This window comes from Kogia breviceps, chromosome 12 (genome assembly GCF_026419965.1).
Source record: "Kogia breviceps isolate mKogBre1 chromosome 12, mKogBre1 haplotype 1, whole genome shotgun sequence".
Taxonomy (NCBI): domain Eukaryota; kingdom Metazoa; phylum Chordata; class Mammalia; order Artiodactyla; family Physeteridae; genus Kogia; species Kogia breviceps.
In genome coordinates this window covers 41,368,131-41,390,680 of record NC_081321.1, presented here as the reverse complement: position 1 = coordinate 41,390,680, position 22,550 = coordinate 41,368,131, and the positions used below count along the sequence as shown (strand labels likewise).

Here is a 22,550-nt window from a genome sequence, read left to right as displayed (position 1 = left end):
GGGGATGGAGAACCTACGTGGGGGTATTTGGGCACAGGTAGGGACTTCAGAACAGTTTTCTTGCCAAGAGGGTGCTAGACGCGTGGGGGGAAATATTGAACATGGGGATGGGAAAAAAAACATACTAATGATAGCTGCTATCACCATCCTGAGCTGCCTTGTACGCAGCCCTATGGTGGGCACCACATCCACACTCTCGCAATCCCAGCAGCCAGGTGAGGTGGGGAATGCCGAATCAGAGGCCATCACCCCAGGTTAGGAACTTACAGCCAAAGTCGGTGCTCTTATCCCTGGATGAATCAGCCTCCAGGTGCAGGCCCCATCCACGAGCCAGGCCTGTTTCCCAGAGGCTTTCTCCATGTCCGAAACTAGTCTCAGTGCTTTGCGTAACAACCCCATGAAGCAGCTGCGATTATTTCCACCTTTTACAAATGAGTAAACTGAGGCCAGTAAGCTCAGGTTGGTAACATCCAAGATTTATGGGTGCCACCCCTGCCTCTCATGCCATTTTGGGGATGGGTGGTATGGGGGGAGGGTGTCAGAGAGAGATAGGATCCTAGCTTCAGCTACATGTCTATTTTTTATTCAATATATTAAATATATTAATCAGAAAAGTCACATACTATAAATCCAGGAAAATACACAAATATAAATGTCAGAATCTGTCACTTGTCTTCCTCCTAGAGTGAGTCTATGTACACGTGGAAGGAGGGCGGGAAGAGAGAGCAAGTAGGAGAAGGCTGGTGGGGGCCCGTCCCTCCCTCCCAAACCCCACTCCCACCTCAACCTCTTCCTTCCTGTATTTACAGCAGCATTCGGCTTATTTACAGCATGGCGGTGTGTGTGTTAAAAACGGTTTTATCTTACAAAAACATGAAGACCAGGGCTGGACTGGGGGTAAGACAAATAGTAAGGGTCACCCCTGTGAATGCATCCCCCTCCCCCAGGGCATGAACTCCCTGCCGACCTCCCAGAGCAGGTGGCGGGGAGGGGCGGCCAGTCTGCAGCTCAGGCCCAGGCTGAGGGGTAGTGCTCCAGGGGTCCGTGGGCTAAAGGCACGTGGGGTGGTGTATAAGCGTGCGCACAGAGTGCACGCGTGTTCCCGGGCTGGGGTCAGAAGGGCAGCGTGTCCATAAAGATCTTCTCGACAATGGGCGGAGGGGGCACCAAGTCCTCCAGCTTGAGGTAGAAGATGCGCTGCAGGCCCTGGGTGCACAGGGTCCGCAGCTCGGGCAGCTTGCCCAGCAGGCGTGACAGACAGCTGGCCGGCTGAGGCTCTCCTGCCTCGGCCGAGACGTGCTCCTTCAGGCAGCTGGCGATGCGGTTCTGCAGCTCCTCTACCCTGCAAGGCTCCTGCAGCCCGTGCCGGTCTGTGGGGAAGGTGCAGGATTAGCTGCACAGCTGAGGAGCAGACGCCCCTCTCCCCTGCAGACCCAGCCTCTCTCAGGTCTCCAGAACGGCCGCCAGTGACCAGGCCCCACAGCCCTCTGCACTGTGCAAAAGCACAGGAGCCCATTTCTAAGCCCCAGCAGAAGCCTAGCAAGGCAGCAATGCTCATTACCCTCATCTTCCAAGTGACAAAGAGGCCCAGAGAGGTGAAATGACTTGCCTAAGGTCGCAAAAGAGAAATAAAACCCTATGCAGGTTTTCTGACGAGGCCAGTGTTGCTTTTTGGTTTTTGGTTTTTTTCCCCCAGACTGTGAGAAACCCTGGGTTTGAGCAGCAGTGTTTCAGAGGCCACCTCCAGGGAAAGCAGGCCTCAAAACCCACCACACTCTCTCTGCAGCCTAGAGTGCCTCAGATTTTGTCCTACAGTTTTTTGCCCTATGTAGCTTTGTGAAATTTCAGTTAAAAAAAAATAAGTGAAAAAGAGGTGGGGGCAGATTCTGGTGCTTTAAAAAATAAAGAGACCTGAAAACCTCTTCATTTAATGCCCAAAACTCCATCCTGCATAATTATATTTACATAAAGTATACGACAAGCACAGCTAATCTGTGCTATTAGCAGTCGGGGTGGCAGCCACCTCTGGGGGAACTGATGACCGGAAGGGGGAACCAGGAGGGTTTCTGGGGTCCCGGTCATGTCTGTTTCTTGATCTAGGTGCTGTTTATGCGCACATGCTCCATTTGTAAAAGCTTCCTGTGTGCAACACGATTAAGATTTTAAAAACAAACCCAAACTTTAGGCCACAGATGACACCTACACGATCAGGATCTTCAGTCCTCTGGGATAACTCACAGGCTGGCTCGGTTTGCAGTCAGCCACAGCTGGTCCTGCACCCTGGCTCTGCCACCTGCCAGCTGTGTTGCCCTGAGCCATGCTTACCCCTCTCTGCATCTAATCACCCTCGCTCCACAAGGTGGGGGCCCAGGAAGCGCCAGATGCCTGCCCATCCAGAGCCAGGCCCTCAAGCCCTCCCCGTCTCCCCAGGTCTCTGGAACTAGCCCCCCACCTGTGATGAGGACGAGCGCAGAGAGGCACGCAAAGGCAGGGACGTCGACGACCAAGCTGTGCAGGGAGCGAGAGAAGGCCAAGATGCTGTCGATCCAGTCCCCGAAGCCGCGGGCACACTGCAGCCGGTGCAGCACCAGGCCCGAGCAGAAGATGAGCTTCCCCTCAGCCGGCTTAGACCTGGTGGGCAGGGATGCAGACACTAGTCAGAGAGGCTTGAGGGCAGGGCGGCAGGGTGAGGGGTGAGCAAACAGCTGGAAGCTCACCGGTAGGCCAGGCGGAGGATGAAGAGCTCCAGGAAGGCCGACTCCAGCAGCAAGTCCTGGTCCCCGGGGGACAGCTCGGCAAAGCCGGGGATCTTCTCAGCCCACTTGCGGATAACCTCCAGGGAACCCGAAAGCAGGTCGTAGAACTGCTGCACATCCCCGGCATCCTCCTTCCCGAAGTGGGGCAGCACCAGCTCCTGGAACTAGGAAGCGGCCTGGCGGGGTCAGACTCCGGGAAAAGCCCCACACCAAGGCCGCCACGTACAGCCACGTCGTGCCCTCCCTCGGATGCCAGATCCCGGGGGTGAGAGTGGAGCTGAGATTCCGCCCACACTTGCTTGCCAACTTTCACATATTAACCCAGGGCCACGGCTGCTGGAAGGAGCACGTTTTTCTAATTGGCCACTGCCCAAAGGGGTACATTTTCCCATCTGGTCAGCCTGAAGGGGCCTCCTCTCTTTTCAGTTTGTGGAACTGGGGGTTAGGGGGGGCTTTTCTAATGTGCAGGGAAGTGCTGAATGCGGGGTAGGTGGGGCCTCACCTTGGAGTAGTCCAGTTTGGAAGTGCTGGGCCCTGAGTCCAGGTGTGCCCGGACCAGGGAGGTGAGGAGATTCGCAGGGGAGGCATCCGGGGGCTGCTTGGGCTTTGAAGGGAGCCGACCCCGCCGCCCCTTCAGGCTGTCTGTCCGGACAACTGCAGAGAAATGGGCAAGGGTGACCCAGGGAGGAAGGGACCCAGAGAAGGGACTCTCAGCCCAAGCCGTGCACAGCAGTGCTGGGCAGCAACCCCAAGTCGAAGGACCTAGAGCCCCCGAGACCCAGGGGACTCTGCAGGGACCTCCCCCACCACAAGGCAGGCAGGTGGACCAGAGATCAGGGAGGAAGTAGGGCTCAGGCATGCACTCCCCTGCGGCCCACCAGAACAAACGTCTGGGGGATTCCGCCGGCCCCACCCCACTCAGGCCCACCTCTGTCCCGCTGGGCCTATGCCAGCCACCCACCTTCCTTCACCATGCCCACAGCCAGGCACTTCTGGAAGCGACAGAACTGGCAGCGGTTTCGCCGTCTCTTGTCCACAGGGCAGTCCTTGTTAGCCAGGCAGATGTACTTGGCATTTTTCTGCACTGTGCGCTGGGGGCGGGGGGGGGGGGCAACACGGAACAGGCTGTCAGAGTGTGGGGATGGGGGGAGCCCAGGGGAGGGAAGCGTCCAGATCCTACTGCCATCACAGACAAAAGCGCTCTCTGTTCACAGCTATTTTTCTAACATTTGGGTGGCAGGGGAGGGAGAGATGGATGGGTGGGGGAAGGAAGAGAAAAGTCTTGGGGACACTGGGGGAGGGTTCGGCCTCACCCTCAGGACACAAGATTAGGGGCTCGGGGCTCCCCAGCAGCCGGTACTTCTTAACGTGCCTGCGTCTGCCTGCCCCTTCCCTGGGGCAGACACGAGAGGGCTGAGGAGGGGCTGGGGGTGGGGACGGGAAGCGAAGCAGGTTTGTCCCAGCACTGGGACAAACACACAGCCTGTTCCCAAGTCCGCCCCCAGCCCTCAAGCACCAAGCCCTCTTCTCAGATCCTTTCATCTTGTGCCAGAAACACGAGTGCCTGGGGCGCCCCTTCCCACCAGGACCTTGAGTGGGGGGAGGCCAGGCAGAGGAAAGCTAGAGGCTGGCCACTGAACTTCCCCTCGTGGGTACCCCTGCAGCCCGCACCCTCTGCCCAGCTCTCACCCCTCCCTCCATATCTCTACAGCCCCGGTCTCAGCATGAAAAGGTGCCAGCTCCCTGCTCCCAGGACGGTGGCCCACCTGGCAGGCCTGCCCTCTTAAGAGCAGAACTTGTTGGGAGGAGAATCCACGGGAAGCCACCATAGACCCCGCTGGGGTGAGAGAGCAGCCTGTCCTACCTCTCATAAAAAGCTACCCCCCGGGCAGCCCAGTACCTTGAAGAAGCCCTTGCAGCCCTCGCAGGTACGGACACCATAATGTTGGCAAGAGGCGTTGTCCCCACACACAGCACAGCGGCCCTCAGTTCCACCCGGAGCCCCACTCCGGGCCTTGGCTGAGGTCACGGGCGCATCTACCATCCCCAAGCCATCAAGGTGTGAAGAAGCAGGCACCAGGCCTGGGAACGCTGTTGGCATGGAATAGCTCTCTCCCTCCCCCAGCTGGTGGGCAGCCTGCGAGGGGAACAGCTTCAGGGGGCTTTGGGCCAGGCTGGGACTGGGGCCGGTGGGAGGGCTGAAGGAAAAGAAGGTCAGCGGCTGGGAGGGCCCAGAAGCCTTGGGCAGCTGCTCTGTCCATGCCCGCATGCCTTCATAAGTCTGGCTGGGCGAGAAGGGGCCGAAGGAGCCGTCCCAGGGAGAGAGCTGGGGCGGCTGGAAGCTGGGCGTGGATGGTGATGGGGCTGAGCAGGGACTGCCATAGTAGTCAGAGCCGCTGGAGGACAGGGTCTCATCGAGAGGGCCGCTCAGGGTGCCGGGGTAGCAGCCGTACACCTGGAAGTCCTCAAACTTGAATGAAGCAGAGGCAGGGGAGGTGGCTGACGATGAGGATGTGGAGGAGGCTGAGGAGGAGGCCGAGGAGCACGGCTGGGCTGTTCCCGGCAGCTGGTAGAGGAAGGTGTCAAACTCCCCTGTGTAGCCGTCCATGAAGGTGCTGAAGCTGGGCAAGGCAGTGGGGACAGCGGGGGCCGCCTCGGGGCTGGCCAGGTCCATGGTGGGCTTGCTGAGCTCGGGGGTCAGGGGGTCGCTTGTCAGGTGGTCACGGGGTCCTGGGCTTGGTGCTGGTGTCCCATACTGGGCTTGGACACAGGGCATCTCTGGAGAAGGAAGAGACCAAAGAGTGGGGAGGGGGGGAGTCAGTGAGAGAAGTCTGAGGCCTGACCTCTAAGTATAGGCCCCTGAGCTGCCAGGTGGCAGGAATCCCAGCCAGACATGGGACACGAGGCGTTAGGGCCACAGCCCACCACAGAACCCAGGAATCCTGGCTCCCGGCCAGAGCACCATCTCGACCTCCATGTCACAAAGCCCCTGGGCAATGGCCCAGCAAGAGTGGGCTCAAGTCGGAAGGCCAGCCACACCCCAGGCAGCCTGGGAACCCTAGGGAAGGCATCCAGCCAGCATTTCTCTGCTGGAACAGGGGAAAGCTGTGTTCCTCCAGCCCCCTGCCCTCCCTCACTGGGTAAGGCATGGGTGGGGGCTGGAAGAAGGGGGGTAGGAGAGGCAGCCAGGCAAAGCCTGAGCCCAGTCCCGGGAGCAGATATGTTGTTCCTCCAACCTGGCACTTCTGGGAATATTCCCAGGCATGGCATGGCCTCTCCAAAACCCCCTCTCCTCCTCCCCACACAGTGTCAGTGCCTGGGCTGAAGGACATCCTGCAAATGCAAGAGGAGCTGGGAGTGAAGGCCCAGCTGCCTACGAAAGCAGCCTAAGCAGCAGTGAGCCTGTGCCCCTCCAAGCCCCACCCCCCACCCCGTCCCCACCCTACGTACTGAGCAAAGGCTGCAGATCCCACGCGCACCCCAGTCCTGCCATCTGGGACAGGCACCCACTCTACACTGCCTGGGATGCTCCCAGAAGCAAAGAGAAAGGGAGCCCAGCCTCCTTACCCAGTCCCCAGCTCCCCAAGGGATCAGGTAACCTGGCTCCAGACCTTTAAAGGCCGTATGCTGGAAGGGGGAGCATGAGGGAGAAAGCAGCCCCTGGGCTTCCAGGAGAAGTCCTGAAAAGGAATTCCTCTGCTACCCCCAAAGCATTTCCCCCTATTATTTTTATGAGAGCACTCAGAGTCCAGGAGACTTGAGGTGGCTATGCAGGGAAGAGGAGGAGCCTGCTGGTGAGTGAGAGAAGCCTGGGTCCCTCCACTAAAGAGTTCTGTGCCCTGAAGAAACCAGGGGCTCAGGCAAAGGGGGTTACACCCTGCCCCAAACCTGAGGAGACTGAGGGAGCAGAGAGAGCATCATTCAGGGGGTATCCCTAAGTTTGCAGACAAGTCAAAAAAACTAACACAGAGGAGGCTCCGGGACAGTTCCCCATCCCACCTCCTGGCTTGGGGGTCTCTGTGACCCTGGCCTCATCAGTCAGGGAGGGAGGCTGGGTAAGAAAGCAAGCTGAAACAAAGAGTGCCATAATCAAGGCGGACAGCAGGAGGGGGCAAAGCCTGGCATCACCTCCTGGCCAAGAGCCCAGGGAGTCCTCTGGTTCTAGCCTTTCTCCCACCTCCTTGCGCCCTGGACAGGGCAGCTCCACCCCTGACCTGACACTCCCACAACCAACCCAGACAACAGAGCCCCCAGAAACTCTGGCCCCACCCACCCAGTGGCACCCGTCCAGAGGCACTGAACACCTGCAAGAGATAAGGGTGGCCACGTCTGCCTGCGCTACAACAGCCTGGGCAGCGATGGGTTTGGGTGGAGGAAAAGAGGCAGCAGCTACACAGGGTTGGGCTGGGTGTTCCAGCCTTATTCAAATCCCGTTTCTCCACGTGGACGTCCCACATCCGGATCAATTCCCCACCAAACCACTCCAGCCTTCATGCAGGTACTTAATGACACAAGATATGAACCTACATGTAGCCTTTGGCCAGAAGCACAGGGAGAAGGAAGAGGTGGGGTTGAAGGAGGGAGCAAGGAGAATCCAGCTTCAGGCGGGTCCTGGCAACAATGTGGTTTGCACCTGTTGTGCTAAACAAGCCTCAGGCTGCACCCTACCTGTATGATCCAACAGAGACTGAGGCAGGAGTGAGGCCGGGGGTGGTATCCTCTAGGAGGTACCACACCAGAGACTGCAACATTAGCAACTGCCTACCAAGGATCCCGAAGGATGACGCTTTACACCTCTCTCCCTCCCTCCCTCCCTCTCTTTCTCTCACACACAGACAGACACAGATCCAAGCTACAGTAAAAACAATCTTCCCTATGCTTCCGGAGACCTTGCTCCTACCAGTGAGAAGACTCATTTATTCCAACACACAGCAGCACCCCCTGCACAGTTCAGCCAATGCTGAACCTAGACCTCTCCTAAGATAATTCAGGCAGAAACTTCCAGCTGGGGATCACCACAAACTAAGCCACAGCTTCTAAAGTGTTAAGAAAACAACTAACAACTAACGGCTGGGGTGCGAGCTGACAAGCTGGGAAGGAGACCCTTTTGGAAATTCAATCCTGGTAGGAGTCAGATACATCCCAGCAGCCCAAGCTCTGTGCACCTTCTCCCCCACGCACACCGTACTGAGACCCCAACCAGCAACTAAGTCCCAGGCGCCCTGTGCCCACTAAAGGATCCTGGGAGACTGAACTCTAGCCAGTCTCCTACTGAACAGGTCCCCATTGCTGGTGCCAACCTAACCCTCTGTGGCTTCCACCTTGCAAAGACATCCCCCCCCCCCCGGCCCTGACACACACACACACCACACACACAGAGACACACACAGACACAGACACACACACACCGCTCAGTAAACTCCAGTACACACGTACACACACACACACACACAGACACACACACACCGCTCAGTAAACTCCAGTACACACGTACACACACACACACACACCCCGCTCAGTAAACTCCAGTCCGAACTACCCCCGCCCTCCTTCATGCTGACCCTAAAACACCCTTTCTGCCCGATCGAACACCCATCTCCTTCATGCACCACCCCCCCCAACCCAAAACAGAGCTCTGTGGAGATGCACGCTTCCCCGGGGGTCACCTACCCGGCTGGCTCCTGCTCCCCCTGCCCCGGACCGGCGCCCCAATTCGCAGCCCGGTCCCGCGTGCGCTCCCGCGGTCCTGCACACTCCCCCAACTTTCGCAGCCTCCACCACTGGGACTCCCGGCCGCGCCGGGCCCTGCTCTTAAGCGCTCCGTGACGCACGGGGAGGGGCGGGGGAGCCACTGACGCACGCGGCCCGGCGAGCTTTGGCCATACAAGGGCGCGGGGGGCGGCGCGGTTCCGGCGGGAGGCGGCCAGGGGGAGGCACGGGGACGGAGAGCCCGAGGGGGCGGGGCGAGAGGGGGGGCCTGGAATGTCTGCGCGCGTGACGCACGCGGGGTTCCATTGACGCAGGGAGCGCGGATTGTTTGATCTATAAATAGTTCCCTCTCGCCTTCTGCGCCAGCTAAAAATAGCAGCTCGCGGACTCGCGAGGCTCCTCCGGCCGGACCCAGCACCGGCCCGGGGCTCCTGGAGCCGAAATAAGCAGCCCGAGGGCCAGAGCCCGAGAAAGGGGTGCTCTAGCGCCGTGGCTGCGGGGCTTCCCCGGACGAGGAACTCCTCACCCTCCGGCTGTTCCCGGGAGCCACGACCGCGCCTGGCTCGGCTTTTGCACCCTCCCCAGCCCTTCCTGCGGGCCCGGGGTGCGCACTGCCCTCCTGTGCGGCCCGGGGAAGGCCTAGGGCTGGGGCGGGCAACTCAGGGACGCACCCCGGGGAACCTGCGCCCCCCACCTCAGCCCAAGGCGCTGCCACTGCACTTGACCCTTCTTCCCTAGCGGGGTCTCGGGCTGAGAGGTTGCCCAGGGACGTCAGACACCACACTACCCACACCGCGCGCCCGCGCGCTTACTCCCTCCCCCCAATTTCTCATGCAAAGTACCTTCCGGAGGGCAGGAATTCGCCAAGCCCAAGACCGGCCAACGGGCTGTGCTTCACAGCTGAAGTTGATTTCTCACCACTACCCACCCCAGTCCCTGACAGGGTGAAAGCACTCTAGTTGGGAAATTACAGAATTTCAGAACCGGGTGGAGCCTGAGAAATCTTTTCGAATCTGTGCCGACTCTTCCCCATTTTATAAATAAACAGGCTCAGAAAAATAATGGCACTTGCTCAAGGTCACAGAGCAAGGTGATGGCACACTGGGGTGGAACCTGACTACATCTCTAGGGAATCCCTTCACACCCTCCGCTGTCCATGATCAAGGAGTTCCCACCTGCAGCCTTCCCAGGAGCCCTCGCCTGCGAGGTGGTAGAGGAAGGAAGAAAAAGCTAATATTTAGAAGAGAGCCCCTCCCCACACCCCTCCCCCTCTCCCCTCTCCACACTGAGCTTGCGCCCACGGACCCCACTCTGGCCTCCCCTGGTCACCCAGCAGCACTTTCCTCTACCCTTGAGGCACTTCCACTCTCACCTCCGTCTCAAGTTTCCCACACCCTGCTCTCCAGCCCCACTTCTGCCCACTCAAAGGTCCCACCAGCACCTCAAACGTCACCCGTTCTAGACAGAGCTTGCCGTCTCTGCACTCGCTGCCTGCCACCCATCTCTGCTCCCGATGCCCCACATGCTACTTTTCACTTTTTCCTGAAATTCTATTTTGGAACTTCTCTTGGATCCTCCGTTCCTATTGCCAGCCAGAGCCCATGCCTCACTGGTGCCTGAAGGCAGCAGACCAGCTGATAAAGCCAGCGACTTCCCCTTCTCCTTGCCCACATCCATTAAGAAACTGCCCCTTCATCAGCTTGCCTCCTCCTTCCAAACCCTACTGTCCACCACGGATGGAGCAGTCTTCATGTAACAACAGCATCATTCGGTGATCTGGTCGGAACCTAGCATAGCTCCCCCTTTGCAGCACACAGTCTCAACATGGATCAGTCTTCAGAGAGCTCTGGCCTTTGCTAAAACATCTTCCAAAGACGCTTCATGGCCACCTGCGTGAAGATGAAGTGTGGGCAGGATGATGTTTAGACAAAGTTTTGTTTTTCTTTGTCTTGGGCTTTTGCAGAAGATATTACTTGGATAAAAAGGATTCCACAGCTTAAAACTGGTTTGAAACCACTAATATAATTCATGTCTTCCCATTTTGCAGATTAGGACCCAAGGGCTCCCAGAAGAGCTGCACCTTGCTCAGAAGCACAAGCAAGTCTGGCTGGTGAAACTAACCCAGCTGGGTCATGGGCTGGTTTCCCCACCTAGCCCCCCCCAGCCCACCTAGCCCCCCCAGCCCAGCAGGGCCTTCTTCAGAAAATAAAAACAATTCTAGGGCTTCCCTGGTGGCGCAGTGGTTGAGAGTCCGCCTGCCGATGCAGGGGACACGGGTTCGTGCCCCGGTCCGGGAAGATCCCACATGCCGCGGAGCGGCTGGGCCCGTGAGCCATGGCCGCTGAGCCTGCGCGTCCGTAGCCTGTGCTCCGCAACGGGAGAGGCCACGACAGTGAGAGGCCCGCGTACCACAAAAAAAAAAAAAAAAAAAAAAAAAAAAGAAAAGAAAAACAATTCTAATATGTTAGCAAGAGATGATTAGCCAGGCCAATGTTCTTCCCAGGTCAACGTTCTTCCCTCCAAAACTCATCAGCAAAAGCAAAAAAGAAAAAAGAAAAAGTATGTTAGCTGCAGCCTTAATGGCTCTTTGAAAGCTGACCTAGCCTTGAGCCCTAGCACCCCCTTTTTTCCCCACCACTTTCCATCTGTAAAGAGCAACATAGACCATCCCCTACCTTCCCATGGGGAGGCCCACCCAGGAGCCCCAGGGAACTCAAGAGTGGTGAAGAGCTGTCCAGGTTCCCAGTCTAAATCTCCACATCTCAGCATCCAGCCTCCAGATTTGTGCCTGCAGCCCAGGCCCCATCTCCATGGGAGATTGCAGGTTTGGAGGCCACAGTCTCACTGCCCCAAAGGCAGAGGGTGGAAGAGACAACAGCAGCTGCCACCTGGCCATGCTTGTGGAGGTGGGGGATGCTGGGGGCTTGGAACACACTACACTCTGAAAATAAGTAAATAAGGAGAAAAAGGCAGACCCTCTGTAGGAACACACCCAGGAAGCACCTAGCCTAAGACAGAAGAGGGGAGAGGTGAGAGGGGCTTGGGTACCTCAGGCTTCATCCCTGCTGGCCAGATACCCTCCAGGGAGGGTGGCCTGGAGCTCTGAGGTGGAATCTGGCCAAAGTGGGACTCTTGAAAAGGCATAACTGATGCAGACTTTGGGAGACCTAGAGCATAAGCTGGTCGAAGGCTGGACAGAGACTCCAAGGGACCCCACTAAGCCCAACCTTTAAGAGCAAGGTCAGAGTGAACAGCTCATTGTGGGGTAGGTAAGGGTTGGAAAGAGACAGGTAATGATGGCAGAGGTATCCAAAACTAGAGGTGAGGACCAGAAGGTAAGGCAGGGCCATGATAACACAGGAAGGGCAGGGAAAGATGCTGTGCTGGAGACGAGACAGCTGCCCAAGGTCAGGCTCACACAGCACAGCAGAGCCCACCAATCTACCCTCACCACCCCCAGGCTCCCCACTGCCCCAATATAAAGACCTTGGGCTAAACCTTCCCACCACCCATTGGGCACATTGTTCCTCTTCCTTCTATTTTAATCCTACTGATCCTCTAAGACTTCAGCTCATAACACCCTCCTGGACCAGCTTAACTCTTAATAATAAGTACCTTCTCACTGGAAGGTTTGGGGGTAGGGGGAGTGAGGAATGCCAATGAAGGGTCAGACCTCGGCTTAGGGCACATCATATGGATTCTTCCACTTAATCCTCTCCCTATCCTTCTACGTTAGGAATTATCACCTACATTTTATAAATGAGGAGGTGGAGGCTTAGGGGCCAGGAATCAGACTCCCTTAACTCCCAGTTCTGTGCTAGACCCACTGCCCTCAACTCTGAACTCCAGAGCTGTGGCTTCTGGCCCCATGAGCCTTGATTCTTACAAGTGCACCACAGAGCTCGTACGCACACGGCCTATAAACTGAAAACAGCAGTGCCTATGAGGGCGTCTTTGGGGGGACTGGAAGCATCCCAGTTCCTAGTCTGAACGATGGCCACCTGGGTGTGTTCAGTATGGAAAAGTAATCACACTATATACTCTTAAGATTTCACGTCTATGATCTGTATGCTTTTTTGTATGTATGTTATACTTTCAGAAATAAAAGTTTATTTACAAAAATAGCCACACCTAAATGGGAGAGACATATTTATTCAAATGGATGCAGATGCTGCTGGAATTTACTAAAATCACAGAGAAACAGTGGCTGTTTCTCATTATGTTATTTGTTCTATGAACACATACTCAAGAGCACAGCTAAGGTTAGGAGAGGCTGCAGCATCTGACATTAGAAAGGGGTCCTCTCGCAGTATGTTTTTTCTGAACCACTCAGCTCGGGCCTGGCCCCTACTAGTCAAATCTTGTGGGGTTCGGGGACTCTCGTGCTCAGGCCATCCCTCCCCTGACAACCAATGTGTGAACATGAGGGCAAGGCCCTGTCTCTCCCACCTTGGCAGGAGGCCCCTTCATGCATCCTCAACAGTAAGTAGCCCAGGGCAGGCCGCAAATTGGCAGCCAAAGTACACCATCCTCGCCCAGCCAAGACGGTGGGTAAATAGGAGATGGAGGAAGTGGAACTGCACAGCCCCTTTCCCATGCTGCCCCACCCACCTCAGGCTGGCCCCTGCCCCTGCTGAGCAAAGGGCAGGAACTTGCCCTACTTTCACCAAGACCATCCTCACCCAGGGGCCTCCACACCCTTCCCACAGGGTAGACAGAGGGAGTGAGCTTTGCCTCCTCCCCCCGCCCCCCAGCTTCCCCACCTTAGCCCCAGGACCTATCACCAGGCCTGACCCGGCCACTTCCTCTTCCTGCCCTGGCAGCAGGCAGGGGGATTTGTGCGGTAGGCAGGGAAGCTCTGCCTACTGCCCCAGGGGGCTTCCACAGACAGCTCTGGGAACTGGGCATGTAGGGGCAGGCCCAGGTCTGATCTTCTGGCCCTTGTCCAGGCCCTGCCACGACCACACGTGTCGTTACCTCCAGGAAAACAGGCTCCCAAGGACACGGGCAGGTCAGCCGCTGCCCTCCACTTCTCACCCCAGCCCCCAACAGAGGCAAAAGATAAAGGAACTCTCAGAGGCATCTTTGACCTGGAGCCAGCAAGGCTGGTGTGTGACCCGGGGCCAGTCCCTTGCCCTCTTCGGGAGCGTTTCCTCATCTACCCAATGCTGACACCATCACTAGTCCCGGTGCTGTTAGAATTCAAGTCACTAACGGAAGGGGGAGGCTCACAGTGAAATGAGAGCACTGTCTGGGGATGGGGCTCTAGGGACCTGCAGCAGGATCCTGAGGCAGGCACAGAAAGGAGACACCAGAGCCGTCAGCTCGACTGGGGAGCCAGCACCCTCCTTCTTCAAGAACCAGAGATAAATAGTACCCCATCCCCACCTCTCCCTCTCCAGGGCTGCGTGAAAGGAAATGAGAGTGTGCCCAGAGATACAGCTCCACCCAGCACCAGGAACATTCCAGACTGTATGCAGCAAGTGCTCAATTGATACTCTGAAGAAAGCTGGTTAATTGAGCAGGTCAGACCTCTCTCCACAGAGGTCATTTTCAATCCAGTGATTTCTCAACCCCCAGCCCGCTATCAGGCCAGAAGAAATCAACATACAATATAAAGGAACAAGATCAGACTTCAGGAAGAACATCCAGACAGAGCTGGAAAACACAGACAAGATCATGGAGTTCCTCCGGGAAGAGTCGACCTACGCCTCATTTGTAGCCTCCTCAAATCTCCTTCCATGGGCTTCCCTGGTGACGCAGTGGTTAAGAATCGCCTGCCAATGCAGGGGACACGGGTTCGAGCCCTGGTCCAGGAAGATCCCACATGTTGCGAAGCAACTAAGCCCGTGCGCCACAACTACTGAGCCTGTGCTCTAGAGCCCGTAAGCCACAACTACTGAGCCCACGGGCCACAACTACTGAAGCCCGTGCGCCTAGAGCCCGCAACAAGAGAAGCCACGGCAATGAGAAGCCCGTGCACCTCATCCAAAAGTAATCCCTGCTCGCCACAACTAGAGAAAAGCCCGTGAGCAGCAACGGAGACCCAACGCAGCCAAAAAAAAAAAAAAAAAAAAAAAAAATCTCCTCCCATGCCCCTCAGCTCCTGGCCAGCTCTTCTCTCCCCCACCCTAGCGGGGGTCTCCCACCACCTTGAACAACATCAACAACCCACCAAATTCTCCTGTCCCTGCCCAAGTTCTCCACCCAGCCTCCTTGGGCAAAATTTCAAATTCCAAAATAAAAACCCTCTGATAACGAGGCCCAGCCGGAAAGACTGATGCATTTTCCTATTGTTAAAGTATTTTTAGTCACAGGCTCTGGATTCGTTTAAAGACTCACGTTCAGAAAGGGAAAAAAATTTTTTCAAGAACCGAGAAGGAGAGCACACAGCCTCCCACGTAAGGAGCTCCGCTTATTCCACGCAGGCCCAAGCCCCTGGCCCGGCTCCCGGGGAGCATGTTTGTGGCAAGCCGGTTGGTGGACTTGCCAAGCCTCGCTCCAGTCCTGCTTCTCAGGCACCAAACCAGGCCAGAAGCCAGGCAAGGAGGGTGGGGCAGGGGCCGAGGGCTCAGGGACGTCAATCCACAAGTTCAGACCCCAAGTCCCAACCAGCTGGGGGGGCCAGGGACCCTACTCAGGGACAAGTGCTGAGGTACCTGACTGACACCCAGCTCACTCCAGCATCCCTCCGCAGCCTGAGCAGACCAGTGCTGTCCGGGCCGGGTCAACAGGACAGGTGGATGGAAGATCCTTTTGAAAATCTGAGGAAGGAGAGAGATGACACCACCTATTCCCTCGTCTCCTGGTTCTCAACCACAAAGTGGTCCAAGTCCAACTCCCATCATCCAAGTGCCATCAAGCCTTTACTCTCGTTCCTCGGGAGGGTCGGCCACCCTCGCTTCCTCCTCTGCCCGTCCTCCTCTCGAGGCCAAAGAAACCACAATGCGGACAGTCACAATGGAAAAAGGTCCAAACGGCCCAGCCCCCGTGCCTCAGTTTCCCCATTCCTAAGACTCACCAGCTTCCTCCACACGATCTGCTTTGCACCTCTGAGGTCCTGGACAACTGCACCAAAGGGAGAATCCCGGGTTGGTTGGGGACTCTTCCCAGTGGCCTCAGGAAGCCCCGCGGGAAGAGACGTGACCGCCCAGTCAGCCCGTCCTGCCGACCAAGGCTGTGCACCAGCTGAGTGGACTCAGGACGTAGAGTGGCCTCCAAGCCAGCATGTCCTCCTCTGTTTATATAGCTGAAACCAGAGCTGGCCTCTGGGGGCAGGGGGAGCTGCCTCAGGGCCCTCTTGGCTGAGGCCTTACTTTGGCCCAGGTCAGCAAGAGCCTAAAATAGTCAGGTGACGGGAGCCCCGGCATGAGCGTGACCCTGGGCCCACGCCCGGGCCTGGCAGACAGGTGCCCACGTCACAGGACCAGCAGCTCTAGCACTCATGGAGCCCCTGCTGGCAGCCCTCACGGTGGCCTTGGCAGCACCTCTGGCATGGGAATTCCACCCAATCCCCACCCTCACCCAGACAACGGACTGACCGCAAGAAATTCTGACCCCAGGAGCCACTGGGTACCCAGAGGGAAGGCTAGGCGCTCAGCAGGCCGCGTCTGACCTGAGGGCAGAGGTGGGGGCTGAGCGGAGGGAAAGACACCCGGCCGCTGCTGTCATCTTCACTCACGTGCTTCCCGAGTCCAGATGTCCGGCTGACCAGGGACACCTGCCTCCTCCACTTACAGTAATTCCTCTCCCTGCCCCAGCCCGAGGTTGGTGGCACAGTGCCTGCTGCCAGCAAGAGGCCAGGTGCATACCCAGCGCAGCCCCCGAAACAGGAGGCCCTGCTTCCCAGGGCTTTCCCTCCTTCCCTCCAGGCTTGGAGGGCTGGGCAGCCCATCCTCCCCATCCCAGCCACATCTCTGCACCTCTAACACCAACTCCACAAGAGGCAACAGAGTTTGGGGGTCCAGGGGGGGATACTGAGCCAGCTCCTGCTTCATCTGGGGATCGCTCAAGGCCTGAAGGGGGTGTGGCTCAGAGATGACCCTCGTTGCTGGGGAAGGAAGAAGGGAATAACAGGGTCCCTGTCCAGGGTGCCAAGCTCAACTCCAGCTCTCTCAGGTAAACACAGTGACCAGGACTATGTACCCTTGACCCCGCCCCAGTATCTCAAGTACCCAAGGAAAGGCCTGGTGGAAATCCCATTCCCACACTCCACCCCTCACCCACAGATCAGCTTGTGTCTTCTCTGGAGGCATCTTCAGGCAAGGAAGGTGTGTCCTCCACCAGCTGACCAGGCCACTGGGCTTGCCCAAAATCCAGAAGACCTGGATTCTGAGCTTGGGTCTACATGTCCTCAATGCAGGACCTTGAAAAATGCCTTTTCCCCCTCTCTAACTCAGTTTCTTCATCCATAAGAAGAGGAGGGAAGCTAGACGGCCGAGGATTTCGCTGGCCATGGCCACAAGTCTGAAACTTTCCCTCTCAGGGATGTTGAATGCATAGTGAAGGGTCTGCCCCTGCCCTTGGTCAGCAAGATCCTCCCCATTCATAGAGCCACCTCCCCATACCAGACCCCACAGGACCTAAAGGCCCACCACAGAAGGGGGCAGTCATCACCCTTTCAGGGAGGCAAGGGGTGGTCTTCTCCCTTCATGCACTCCCCTGGTACAGTGTCTACACCCTAGGAACAAGGCAGCTTCCCATCCCCCAGGTCTGCCCCACTATACTCCCAGCCTGGCCTTGAGCTACACAGCCCCACCCCATCAGCTTCCCGGAACCAGGCACATGCTGCCCTGGGAGCAGCTGTCATCCCCGACAACCCCATGACACCCAGGCCCAGAGCCCCCCAGTCTGTCCTGCTAAGAAAGTCAGGCTTCCCCCCTTCCCTGCCCCTGCGTTACCCCCACCACTGAAGAAATCAGATCTCCCCATGCGGAGCAGCACCTCGCCCACCACCTCTGCAGGGCTTCCCCCTCCATCCCCCAAACCACATCCGCTTCAGGCAGCTCCACACCCACCTGCTCAAGGACGGGGGTGCGTACAAAGGGCAACAGCAGGACACTCACCACTCTGGATGGACCAACAGAACTTGACAACACTCGACCATCCCTCGGGCCCTCAGGGCCTGGCAGAAGGTGCCGACACCAGGGAGGGGCTGGGGCTGGCCTCTGTCCACGGTGGAGGCCTACAGAGGGAGAGTCCACGCGAGAGAGGAGAAACCAGCCAGCAGGACCATTACCTGGAGACAGCACAGCCAGAAAACACACAAGTGGGAACAGAAGCAGGACCCGGGCCATGAAGAGGGACAAGCCAGCCCAAAGACCTCCCTCAGCTGGGCGTCAGAGGCTGGGGGCCCACACCGCAAGCAAACGGCACTTGGGAACGTGGAGTGTGGCCAGGAGCTGCCGACAGTGTCTGGGGCATCTCAGGGCCCTGGAGACAGCTCCTCAGCCTGACACCCCACTCCTAGGGGGGAGGGGGGGTACCTCAATCCAGCTTTCAGCTCCCTGATGTGCACAAAAGGGCATGTTGTAGGCAGAGAAAAGGGAGCTATTGTGAGGACAGAGCAGAATACCCCTCTCTCCTTTAAGGGGCTCCAACTTGGCCCCCAAAGCCTCAGAGGCCGCAGAGCAAGGACTCCATGCCCCCATCTCTAGGCAGCCCAGCCTTCTAATCCGAGCCATGGGGACTCTCAGGAAATCCTCTCTGAAAGGATTCCAGTCACAAAACTGGAAGGTCCAGCTTGGGGTAGAGTGGTTAAGAGCATGGATGCTGCATCCCTGTTGCCTGGGTTCAGATCCTGGCTCCATCACTTGTAACCTTAGGCAAGTTACATAACTTCTCTGTTACTCATCTGTGAAAATGAGAATCTGTGGGACTTCTCTGGTGGCGCAGTGGTTAAGAATCCACCTGCTAATGCAGGGGACACGGGTTCAAGCCCTGGTCCGGGAAGATCCCACATGCCGTGGAGCAACCAAGCCCGTGCACCACAACTACTGAGCCCACGTGCTGCAACTACTGAAGTCCACGTGTAGAGCCCATGCTCTGCTACAAGAGAAGCCACCACAATGAGCAGCCCGTGCACCACAACAAAGAGTAGCCCCCGCTCGCTGCGACTAGAGAAAGCCTGCATGCAGCAACAAAGACCCAATGCAGCCAAAAAATAAATAATAAATAAATAAATAAATCTTAAAAAAGAGAATCTGTAATTGACATCTCTAAAATTAACAACCATACGGTTACCAGCAGGCTTAAAATGAGCTCATATGTGTAAAGGACTTAAAACAGTGCTGGATACACATAGGTGCTATCATTATCAGGAGAAATTGAATGAAGACACATAAAAGTTAACCCCAGAGCCTGGTTCCTATTCCCAGCCACTTCTGGGCACCTGGCCTCCACTTACAGAGCCACCTGTGTGTGCCACCCCGCCAGCCTCTTCAAGCTCTCCCCGCAACCCTGCTGATGCCAAAGGCTTCAGCCAGAGCAACGCAGACCCCACTTCTCTCCTTCCCTTTTCCTACGCTTACTCAGCCCTCTCCTCTCCTGACTGGGCCCCAAGGTGAGGGCAGGACCAGCCAAGGCGTGATCTTCCCTCGTTATCAGGATGCCCTTCAGGCCGATGAGATCTGGGAAAAGAGAAGTAGATGCTTCCACAGTGGAAGGTAGAGGGAGTGAGGAGGAGGGGGTCCCAGAGGGTAGGTGATGGACTCCTTCACCCTCCTAACCTCTGTCCCAGGGTCCAAAGGCTTAGGGGAGTTCCTCTGGCCCAAGGTACCCAGATTCTCCTCTTACAGAACTATTAGCACCCCGATATCCCTGTGGGTATAATGGGGAGCAGGGCATGAAGAAGGGGAAGGTGGTCTGTATCATCTGGAGGGAGTCCATCCCCAAACAGAAGGCAAAACCAGGCTGCAAACCTGGCCCAGCCCACAGCCTACACCTGCTTCCCAGAATGACCCTGTCATCTTCCCATAACCCAGAAACGGTCTGCGGTCATGCCCTAGAGTCCCCCCATCCCTGACCCCACCAACCTTCCCTTTTCTCCCTTCCAGCCCACAGCTGAGGACAAAGGGTAGGGAGGGCCAAACACCTCCTACCACAGTCAGGTCCAACCTGCGTGCCCGGGAAGACCCTGTATCTGAGAACAGGGGTCAGAGTCGGGGATCCAGCTGGTGCCCAGAAAGTGATTCATAACATCTTAGAGCAGGCATCTGATCCCATCTCCTGCCCCCCATCAAAATCCCATCCTCAACAGTCATTCCACAAGCATTTACTGAGGGCCTACTGTGAGCCAGACAGTGAGCCTCAAACAGTGGGAGATCCAAGAAGCAGCAAATCAAGACCCCTGGGCCCCAGGAGGTTACAATGCAGGAACAAATCAAGATCGGTTTCAATGAGCACTGTGCAGAGGACAAACCAAGGGCTGAGTGGGCTTGGAGGAGGAGAAAGTGATTCCCCCACCCAAAGGAAGTGGGAGCCTCAGGCCAGACTTCAGTACTCAGCTCCTGCTCCCCTTCCTTGCTGTGTCCAGCCCCATGGGCTTTCTTTCCCCACTCAGAGCCTCTGCACTGGCTGTTCCCTCTGCCAGGAAAGTCACTGCCTGCCATGTCTGTATGGCTAGCGCCTTCTTATCAATCAGGTTTCCATTCCCATTTCAACTCCACTCACACCCTGCCACATGAACCTATTTTTATCGTCACCATAGGACTAATGCTGTGCATTTGTTTACGCGTCTGTCTCAATTGCTGCAGAGTTCAGTCTCTCCAAACCAGAGCTCAGTATTAATATGTGCTCAGTAAGTATTTGTGGAATGCGGGAGAGGGGAACTCAGACGTGCCTGTATCAGGAAGGGTTTAGGAGGAGGGTCAGCCAGTCACCTGGAAGGAGGCAGGGAGAACACTGCAGCTAAGGAGCTGTCCCTTCCATTTGGGGACAGACCCAAACTCCAAGGGTTCTCTCCTATGTTGCGTCACGACTGACACAAGAGCCCCCAGCCCTGGATGCCAGCCCTGCATGAACGCACCTGAAACCTCCTTTTCCTCCCTCCTATCAACTGAGTCTTTTCTTATCTGAACTCCTTGCAACAGGACATGAATGACAGACCCTCTGCAGCCCTGGTGGCTTCCTGATGGCATAAACTCTGCATTGGCCAATGTCCCCACCCAGAAATGGGCATATTACTATTATCAACAATAACAACAGCAGCTAATATTTGTTGAACACCATATACTAAATATATCACTAAGCACTTTACACTCATGTTCTCATTTTAGCCTCACAACACTGTGAGAAAAACATTATTCTTATTGTGAACATTTTAACAAAGAGGAAACTAAGGCACAGAAATGTTAAGCAGCCTGCCCAAGGTCACACAGCTAGGAAGTGACAAAGCTAGGATTAGAACTCAGGGAGCCCAGGGCCAGGCATCCCCCTTCCCTCCTTGGACCTGCTTAGTGGGCACAGAGCAATTTGACAGCCAACACCAGAGAGCCAGTAGGAAGCTCCAGGGCCTGGGTTGCTGGGTTGAACCTCTCAGCTAATTTTCTTAACTCCAGCACAGGTCTCAACATTCATAATCAGTCTCATTCATCCTGTTAGACTTGGTCCATCCTTCTGCCTGGCTGCCATCGCTTGGAATCTTGGCTTTACCGTACTATACATTTGTCATTGTCATTCCTCTCACCTCTAGGTCACTACAAAGAGTCGGCTGGCTTCCCTTTCAAGTCTTCATCCAATTCACTTGGTGTGGGTCTAGGACCAAGCCTGAAGTCACCACTGAAGCCTCCTACTACATCAGCACACTTTGGGCATAACTATTCTCAATCCACCTACCTCTGCCCAGCCTTCCTTTTCCCAGCACACCACTAATACTAGCCCCCAACCCAAATTATTACTCCACTGAAAACCACTGGAGATGCCACCTCTGCAGCATTTCTAATCCCAGGTCCGCTCCTGACTCCACGAGACCCTCTCCAGGCTCGGCTTCTCGGCTCAGTCCCACGAAGGGGTTGCACCGGGCAACTCTGGTCCCTCCCGGCTCGGCGTCCTGGCAGCCGAGCTCCCTAACTCCTGGAAGCCAGCGGGGAAATGGAAGGAATTCCTCCAGCCTGGCCACCTCCAGTGCCCCTCGCGGGCCAAACCCCACCCTTGGCGGGCTGGGGCGAGAAAGCGCTGGCCGCCACACTCGGGGGCTGACTCGGATCTAGCCGGTTCCGCCGGGAATCCAGTCCCTGCCCCCACGCCCCCCGGTCTCCTACCTGGACTCCCGGCGCGGCCCCGACCCCCGCCACGCACCCGCGCAGACCCCACCCTTCCCGGGGCCCCCGGAGCCCCCTCCCCAGCCCCCTCACCTTGCCCTGTTCGCCTGGCTCGCCTCTCCGCCCCCGCCTTCCGGGGTCCCGGCGGGGAGCGGCTCGGCAGCGCAGGAGCGCCCATGGCCGGGTGGCCGGGGGTCGCGGGCGCCGCGCGGGGGGCCCCACTGTTCCGCCGCCACCGCCGCCTCGCGCTCCTGCCGCCGCGCCGCCGCGGCCCCGCGCCCCCCGCCCCCGGGGACCCCCCCGCCCCCCAGTTCCGGCCGCGACCGCGCCCCCCGCCCCCGCAGCCGCCAGCGCCGCCGCCCCAGCCCCGGGCTCGCCTCCCCCGGCGGGCGGGGACAGTGACGCGCGCCCATTGACGTCTCCGGAATCCCGGCTGCGTGGCCGACGCAGCCTCATCAATGGGGCTAAAAATAGCGGCGCCCGGAATAGCCGCGAGGGCCCGGCCCCGCCCCGCGGGCCCCTCTCCCCAACCCTCGCCGCACACTCTGTTACATAATCCGCCCGCCTGTGGCCTGGATGGGGGAGCTGTTTTTCAGGTGAGGCGTCTGCGGCCTTGCTGACATCTTCCCAGGCAGCGAACCTGGAGCTGACTTATAAATAAATTTACCCGGGGGCTTCCCCGAGGAAGAGGTGGAAAAAGTGAGGCCCAGAGAGGCTCAGCAGCGGCCCAAAGTCACACAGCAATTAGGCTGCTTTGAGAAACCAGGACCGGGGTCCTCTGAGCCCTGGACACCCCCACCAGCATCACTTGGCCTACATGCCACCA

General features: G+C 57.3%; 1 protein-coding gene across 7 annotated transcripts; it reads right to left on the bottom strand.

The window, feature by feature from the left end:
• Positions 1-561: 561 nt before the first annotated feature.
• Positions 562-21,968, bottom strand: NR4A1 (nuclear receptor subfamily 4 group A member 1). 7 transcript variants are annotated; one of them, XM_067009342.1, is made up of 8 exons: positions 21,818-21,922; positions 17,531-17,703; positions 4,657-5,534; positions 3,718-3,847; positions 3,259-3,410; positions 2,718-2,920; positions 2,453-2,631; positions 562-1,370 (listed from the first exon to the last, which is right to left on the bottom strand). In XM_067009342.1, the coding sequence occupies exons 3-8, from the start codon at positions 5,530-5,532 to the stop codon at positions 1,114-1,116; spliced, it is 1,797 nt and encodes a 598-aa protein (XP_066865443.1). In that variant the 5' UTR covers positions 5,533-5,534; positions 17,531-17,703; positions 21,818-21,922; the 3' UTR covers positions 562-1,113. The 7 variants fall into 7 exon arrangements, with proteins under 7 accessions (XP_066865443.1, XP_066865442.1, XP_066865441.1 ...); XM_067009341.1 differs by lacking the exons at positions 17,531-17,703; positions 21,818-21,922 and adding exons at positions 15,125-15,229; positions 15,487-15,693; XM_067009340.1 differs by lacking the exon at positions 17,531-17,703 and having other exon boundaries at positions 21,818-21,968.
• Positions 21,969-22,550: the final 582 nt, after the last annotated feature.

Bases quoted from the DNA above. Each gene is read 5' to 3' on its own strand.
- NR4A1 (XM_067009340.1), bottom strand. From the start codon at position 21,902: ATGGGCGCTCCTGCGCTGCCGAGCCGCTCCCCGCCGGGACCCCGGAAG. The intron at 5,535-21,817 runs GTGAGGGGGCTG...TTCCTTCTCCAG, and splicing joins AGCCAGGCGAACAGGGCAAG to AGATGCCCTGTGTCCAAGCC. The intron at 2,921-3,258 runs GTGAGGCCCCAC...GCCGCTTCCTAG, and splicing joins CCAAACTGGACTACTCCAAG to TTCCAGGAGCTGGTGCTGCC.